The following is a 7806-nucleotide window of genomic DNA, read 5'->3' as shown; positions in this document are numbered from 1 at the left end:
CTGGAAACGCTGTGGACAGACCGACTGTCGGGGCAATCGCGGGTCCGAAGCTGCCTCCAGGTCTTGGCCAGGGCGGTTCCCAGCGGGGCCTGGGCGAGTGTGTAATCTCTCTGAGCTGCAGGTCCCACCAAGGCGGGTGCCGTCGTCCATTCAGCCCACTATAACAAAATGTGGCGGCCCTTCGCATCCGTGGGTTCTGCTTCGTGGATTCGACCAACTGCGGATCAAAAGTATTTTTTAAAAAAAATTTTTCCTTGTCATTATTCCCTAAACAATACAGCAGCTATTTACAGAGCATTTATGCTGAATTAGGTGTTACAAGTAGAGATGCTTTAAAGCGTATGGGAGTCCGCTACAGGCTTACTGCTCGCTGGTGGTAAATATAAAAATAAAAAGATATAATTTAATTAAAAAATAATAAAAAATAAAGTGTATAGGAGGATGTGGGTAGCTTTGTGTACACATACTATAGGGCAGGGGTCCTCAAACTTTTCAAACAGGGCCAGTTCACTGTCCCTCAGACCGTGGGAGGGCCGTTGGAGAGTGCGGGCACATTCCACACATGCGCACTGTGGGCCCGGGACGATTCGGCTGCTAAGCAGGACAGGCAGCGGTGGCAAAAACACCCGGCAGGCTAGATAAATGTCCTTGGCAGACCGCATGTGGCCCACAGGCTGTAGTTCGAGGACCCCTGCTATAGGGACTTGAGTATCCCAGGATTCTGGTGTCCGTGGGGGGTGCTGGGGCCCATCCCTGAGGATACCGAGGAATGACTAGACCGCAGCCTGGGGGGCCGGAACAATGATGTTGATTTCTCCCTGTTCTAAAGGCTGGAAGTACAAGATCGAGCTTCGAGCAGATCTGGTATCCGGTCCACCTCTGGCTGTGTCCTCACATGGCGCAGGGACACCTGAGCTCTCTGGTCTCCTACGAGGCCACTGGTCCCATTGCCAAGGCTCCTGATGCCATCACATCGGGAATTAGGGTTTGCACTTGTGGATTTGGGGGGAAACAAACACTCAGTTCATAACCGGGGGGGATGAGATGACTTCCTGCCACATGGGGATGTGAGGAGTACAGACGGGCATGGCGAGCTCAGCACAGAGGTTGAGCTCGGCACGTGGGGAAACCTGCTGCCCTCCTTCGCCGACGGGAGAGCCGGGCTGGAGCTGCAGCTGTGTTTCAGGGCTGCACAGCGAGTCATCAAACAGGACCAGCGAAGGCAAGAGCAGCTTGCATTGATTTGTGTTTTATTCATAGTGTCCTGAAAGATCTTTCAGGCCTTGGGGTCATTTCAGCTCTGTTCTCATCATTGTCACTACAGGAGGTGACACCAGTTAAAGAAGTGCAAGTCAGTTCGTAGTAGGTGGAGAGCTCCTGGTGGCTGTGGTAGCTGCAGTCTTTCCACTCATGTGGCATCCATTGCTACCGCTTTGCTTCTAAGTTTCCAGGGCAACAGGGCAGTCCCTTTTGAAAGGATGTTTCTGGAATGCAGATTATCTGTTGTCTCCAGAGATGAAGGAAAACAAGGATGTTACCCTGGACCAAAGCCCACTTCTGTAGACAGGGGCTCAGCAAACTACAGACCGCTGGCCAAATCTGGCTTGCTGCCTGTTTTTGTAAATAAAGTTTTATTGGCACACATCACATCCATCCATTTATGGACAGTTGACCCTTAAGCAAAGCAGGGGTTCGGGGTGCCTATTCCCCGCGCAGTTGAAAATCTAAGTATAACTTTTGACTTCCCCAAAACTTAACTACTAATAGCCTACTGTTGATTGAAGCCTTACCAGTAATATAAACACATATTTCGTATGTGTATTTCGCACTGTATTCTTACAATAAAGTAATCTAGAGAAAAGAAGGCATGATCAAGAAATACTGGGTGAGGTGGCGCATGCCCGTAATCCTAGCACTCTGGGAGGCTGAGGCAGGAGGATTGCTAGAGGCCAGGACTTCGAGACCACCCTGAGCAAGAGCAAGCTCCTGTCTCTACAAAAAGCAGAAAAATTAGCTGAGCATGGTGTGCACCTGTAGCCCCAGCTACTCGACAGGCTGAGGCAGGAGGATCGCTTGAGCTGGGAGTTCAAGGCTGCAGTGAGCTGTGATGATGCCACTTCACTCCAACCTGGGTGACACCAAGACCCTGACTCAAAAAAAAAAAAAAAAGAAAGGCATAAGGAAGAGAGAATATATTTATTATTCATAAAGTGCAGGTGGATCACCAGAAAGGTCTTCGTCTTCCTCATCTTCATGTTGAGCAGACTGAGGAGGAGGAGGGGCTGGTGTGCTGTCTCAGGGGTGGCAGAGGCCGAAGGAAACTGCGTGGAAACGGACCTGTGTGGCTCAAACCCGCTGCCCACGGCTGCTTTCCCGCTGCGACAGCAGAGTAAGCAGTGGGACTGGAGCCGCGTGGTGGCGGCAGAGCCCACGGCAGAGCCCACCGCCCGTGCAGAAAGGTCGCTGGCCCCACTGCGCCCTCAGACCTGCCCTTCCCTCCGAGCCTGGACTCCTCCTGCATGTTGCTTGTGACCGGAGCGCGCCCAGGCGCAGGGCGGTCAGACCGCAGCCCTCCCCTCCCGCTGCGGTTTCCTCCCAGCTGCCGGAGTGGGGGCTTTTTGTCTCGGGCACGATGCCCGTGCCGTGAAAAACTGTTTGTGCTCCACATTTCCCTTATCTCAACTCGAAACGACTCTCACCCCAGGTCAGCGCTGGCTCTGTGCGTGTTTTACAGCCAAACGCCCCTGTGTGTTTATGGGAAGGACGTTCCGTAATCGCCGCCGCAGCGCGTCCTGGCAGACGGGACGTGGCCTTCTTGCGAGGCCTGTGGTTCTTCTCGAGGAAGGCAGGAGCCGCTCTGGGCGGTGTGGGCTCAGACGGTCGTCAGAGACGGCCAGCGCAGTAACTGCCTCACCTTAAATGACACCCCCCCCCCCCCGAGGCGGCCCTGGGGTACTTGGCAACAGACGCCCAGCCCGCCCTGGACGGCTCTGCACATTCACTGTCTTATGAAATACTAGCCGCGCTGCGGTGTGCTTTTGGTTAACGAGAGGCTCTTGGGCCAGAGGCGCCCAGGGAGGCAGCACCAGGCGGCCCTCTGCTCACGTGTGTGTATGTGTGTGTGTGTGAGGTGTCTCTGCTTCCTCTGCCTGTCACCAAGGGTGGGAGACAAATCTCTCTGGGGATGCAGCAGTTGTGGAACATAACTCCTGCAGCGGAGCTCCCTGGCTGCCGGGGTCTGAGAACACCACAGTGGCCCAGCCAGGGGCCATGCCACCCCCTGCAGGGTGCATGCAACAGCGCAGAGCCGCTGCATAGACCGTCCCTGGCACTGCTGCTGGCCTGTGAGGCCACGTGCTGACCACTCACGTTTGCGTACATCCAAGCGTCTCAAAAAAACGATGAAGTGCTTCCCTGCACAAGGGGCTTGGCCCCTCCCCAGCGGGCTGGGGGATGGTGGCCGTCCTCCTGCCTGTGGCCCCTGCACTGCTGCTGGCCCATCTGTGGGACCTCCCAGAAGTGTGAGCTCAGGCAGGGGACAGGCCAGCGCAGCCAGAGGGGAGCGGAGGGGGTGGCTGCTGGGGCGGGAGTCGGGGCAGCTCCACACCCCGGGATCAAGGCCACAGGACCCCATCATTCCCCTGCACCCGGAAGGCAGCCGGGCCCAGGGTGGCATTGCTGGCAGGCAGAGGGAAGGAGAGGGCAGAGCGGCTTTGTGGAGTGAAAGAAGGGTGGCCGGCGGTCTGGACGGTTTGGGAAAGTTGCAGTCACCTTCTCAGGAGCCAGAACGCAGTTGCTTTCATTTCCCGAGCCAGAGAATGGGCAGTGCCACCAGGGTGGAGTTGAGACACCGGTGGGCCAGAGCCTGTGTGGTGGGTGCCCCTGGGTTTGATCTCTCTGGCTCCCCCTGTCCCTCTCTGGTGTGACAGGTCAGGAGAACAGTCCTGAGCCTGCCCCGCTGGGGTCCTGCCTCGCTCACTGGGAGTGGGCTCTGGCCCTGGGTGCCCTCCAGAGTGCTGGGAGAGGGTGGCCTTGGGGCAGAGGTCTTTGAGCAGGGGTGGTCCCAAGTCCCGTAGGGGAGGGACCCCCCAGGCCCTGGTCTACCCTGGACTCCTGCCCTCCCTGCACCCTGGCCTGGCGGTTCCGTGTTTGACACTTGCCACCAACCTTGGGGCACACACACATCCCCTCAGTGCGGGGTCCCAGGTCTCTGGGGACCCTGTTAGGAGCATCACCGCCCGGCTCCCTCCCCACTCCTATGCTGCTGTCCTTGGTTGCCCGGAGCAAGGAACGCCACAGTGCGGGCGGCGCTATCACCGGTGACGCAGAGCACGCTGCTGCGGGACTCGGGCTGCGCCGGCCACGCAGCACACGCACACGCGCGGCCAGTCCTGCTGCCGGCAGTGCCAGGGCGGGCAGCGGAGCTGCGCGGCGGTGTGAGTGACTGCGGGGCGCGGGGCAGCTCCCAGCAGGTGCGGGGCGCAGGCCGGCGGAAGGGAGCCTGAGCAGGGTGTGGGGAGCCAGGCGGCGAGCTCCGGCGCCGGTGCAGGGGCGCGGGCGGGGAGGGTGCAGCGGTGTTCAGGGCGCGGGTGTGGGCAGGCTCACGGGCTCAGCAGATGCAGGGCGCCAGCCACCATGTGCAGCAGCGTGGGCTGGGGTGCGGGCCCATGCTGGGGCGCCGTCTGTCCTGGGGCGCCCTGCGGTTTGGGCGACCATGTCGGGCTGGGGCGAGGGGTCAGATGAGGGACTCTGCCATTCTTGTGCTCTGGCTCCTCCCCTTACTTCCTTGGGCCCCTCGCTTGCCTCTGGCTATGGGGTTATTGGGTCTGCAGGGGGAGCCCTGCAGCCTAGGGAGTGTGGGGGCGTAGGGGTTTACCCAGGAGAGTAGGGAGGGGCGCCGTGGGGTCGGCGTGGGCCAGGCTGGGCGCACGTGTGAAGTCCACTCTATCTCCGGTGAACCTTCTGGGCTGGGGTGGTGGGGCGCCGGCCCGTGCACCTGGGTCCTGTGAGTGGGGCCTGGGCACCTGTGGCCGCTGTAAAAAGCTGTGCCCAAGAGACTGACTCGTCTGGCCCTGGCGTCTCTTCTTGGGTGAGGGTCTCTCAGCCTGCCAGCCCTGCCACCGGGAGGGGAGGCGGGGTGGGGAGCCCTGCCCTGTGGCCGACAGGGAAGGGGGCGGGAATGCCCCTCCTGGCGTCCGTGGGCCCCAGAGCACCCCTCTCCTGCCAGAGCCACCAGTGCAGGGCTCAGATTCGGAAACTCACCCGTCCCCGGCCTTGCTGCTGCTCTGGCCGGCCTAGCCCACCTGTCTTCCTGGAAGTTCGCTGACTTCCAGCGTGTTCTCCACACGCACAGCCATGCCAGTTGCTGTGGAGCATGTTAGCTGTCAATCAGGGTGGCCCAGACTGCTTTCAGGTGAGCTGTGGAGAAAGGGGTTGAGCGAGTAACTCTGGCTGGAGGGACGCCAGAGGTGGTGGGGTGGCTCTTCGCCAGGTCACCCATCCTCCGCCTAGACTGAGGTAGCCCCTGCTGTTGGGCAGGGGGGAGGGGAGAGGAGGGCCGAGCCTGTCACCCCCACACAGGGGCATCACATGGTTATGGGGGCTCCGGCTCTATCTTGGCAGGTCTGGGGGCTGGCAGGGAGGTGGGGCCCGGGGGCCTCTTTGCAGCTGGGACTTGAGCAAACTGCGTGGGACCCACTGGCCGTGCTGCGGCGCTGGGGGGGGGGGCAGCGTCTGGGAAGTGGGAACGTGGACCAGGACTCTTTGGTGCTCCTGAGATAGACGGAGCCCTCTGCCAAGTGTTCCGACGCTCGGCCCCTCACTTCTAATGTCACACCGTCCGTCCCCGTGCGGGGCCTGTCCTGGGGGCCTTGCCTGCCGGGCAGGTCCCCTGCAGTGGGCAGTGTGACTGCCAACCCTCGGGCACCTCCTGTCCCTCTGCCGGCGCTGGGGCACTCGCTGGTCCCCTCCCTCAGACGCAGGGCCAGGCTGTGGCAGCAGAGGACTTGAGGCCCCGGGACGGCCACAGGGGTAGGGCGTGACCTCCGCTCTGAGAACCTCTGGGCTGGGCAGGCGCCCTACCATCCTGCGAGTGACCTCTGGTCCCTTCCCTCCCGGCAGGGATGGGGGTCCGGGCATGGGTGTGGCCATGGGAGCGGGGAGGAGCGCAGGTGGTAGAGGTGAGGGTGGCCCCAGAGCACCTGCCCAGGTCGGCAGCCGGGGGCCCAGCCCAGGTGCCCGGCCCTGCAGACGGGCTTGGTCACGACCGTGATCAGGGGACCGCAGAGCAAGGCCTGTCGGTGACTGTGCAGCGTGGCCGGGGAAGGGTTTCAGGGCAGGGACGAGGTGAGACTCGTGGATGGTTCTTTTCCCCCACCCAGCCCTCCCCTTCACGCCCTTTGGGTGGTGGGGTGGGGGTGCCCCACGGACGACGTCGTGGGGGCTGCACAGCGATGGCCATGGGCTCGGGGAAACCCCGCAGGGCTCACAGACGTTTACTTTTCTCATCTGTAAAACAACGAAAATCATCAGTGGTTTTCTGTGGCTTCAGCAACGAGGACCACGGCAGAGCCACGGGGGGTCTGAGAAAATAAGATTTGTCCCAATTAGCGGCCTTGTCTCTTGGCGTGGAGACATGTGACACTCTCCCAAACATCCTGTGTGGGCCTGGGGAGGGGGGGTGTTCTTTTTTCTCTTTCGAAAATGGCAACAGCAAGCAGAGGTTTGGAAAGAGGAGATGTGGCGAGCTGCACAGTTGCGAAACCACCATGCGCGCGAGCGTGTGAGCCATTTGTCCCCGCCGTGGCCCTGGCGCTCTGGGCATCGCCGGGAGGGGTGGGGCTCTCCCTCCGGCCCTGCACAAGGACCTGGGGTTGTCACCCTCGTGAACGGGCGCCGGGGCCCTCAGCGTGTGCGTGCTTCCAGTCTGCCCAGGGCCCCAGGGGGACAGAGCTCGGGCGGCCGGGCAACCGTGGGGACTGACAAATGAGGAACAGAAGGGGGCTCTGCAAGAGGAAGCACGTGACCGGGGCCTCTCAGAACATCGGTCTCCTTTTCCCTTCTGTGTCAGCAGCCGCCCCCTGTTCCCAGACCCCTCACCCGGCAAGGGGGGCCCGGCTGAAGCTGGGTGGGCCAGTTGGGATGGAGCCCCCCGCCCTGAGGAGAGCGGGCTCCGAGCAGGAGGAGGGCTTCGGGGCGCCGCCCAGGAGGACAGCCGGCCTGGGGAGGGTCTCCAACCTGCGGAGGAGCAACAGCAGCCTGGGCAAGGGCCACAGGCGGCAGGGGCCCTTTGGCAGCAGTGACAAGGTAGGTTGGGTGGGCGTGCCTGCCTCGGGGCCCTGGCGATACAGGTCACCATTGGCCAGGTCAGCCGGCCCTTGTGGGGCACAGTCGGGGACCTCGTGGGGGCGGGGCGAGGGTCCGCTGGCCCTTTGGGAGGGGCGACCTGGGAGAGTGCTGCGTGGCTGGCTCCCTGGCATTCTGTGGCTGCACGGCCATTTCCCACGCTCGGTCCCACCGGGAAGTCGCTGCGTGGACACAGCAGTCCTGTGTTAGGCGTGTGGAAAGCCGTCAGCCCTCCTCGTGCCTCTCACAGCGACTTTGCATCCTTCATCCGGCTGGGGGCCCTGGGCCGGCCTCCCCCAAGGCCGTCCGCACAAACGCGTGGGAAGCCCACTGAACCCTGCGGGCCCTTGCCGGGCGGGCGGGGTGGCGCCTGCCCTGCCTCCGACGGTGCCAAAGCAGGTCACGGGTTCTCAGCCCCTGTGTCCCCACCACACCGCGTTCTTCCCCAGACGGTGGCCGACG

General features: G+C 61.9%; 1 protein-coding gene across 2 annotated transcripts in view; it reads left to right on the top strand.

Moving 5' to 3' along the window:
* The first annotated feature begins 6777 nt into the window (after window positions 1-6777).
* The window catches only part of TRPM2 (transient receptor potential cation channel subfamily M member 2), a 60100-nt gene continuing 59071 nt past the window's right edge, over window positions 6778-7806 (top strand). Inside the window, exon 1 of one of the 2 annotated variants that reach the window (XM_075999089.1) lies at window positions 6778-7305. In XM_075999089.1, the coding sequence (XP_075855204.1) occupies window positions 6985-7305 (321 nt within the window). In that variant the 5' untranslated portion in view covers window positions 6778-6984. The remainder of the gene's footprint in view (window positions 7306-7806) is intronic. The other variant, XM_075999063.1, reaches the window with a different exon arrangement.

This window comes from Microcebus murinus, chromosome 1 (genome assembly GCF_040939455.1).
Source record: "Microcebus murinus isolate Inina chromosome 1, M.murinus_Inina_mat1.0, whole genome shotgun sequence".
Taxonomy (NCBI): domain Eukaryota; kingdom Metazoa; phylum Chordata; class Mammalia; order Primates; family Cheirogaleidae; genus Microcebus; species Microcebus murinus.
This window is presented reverse-complemented; position numbering and strand designations above follow the sequence as displayed.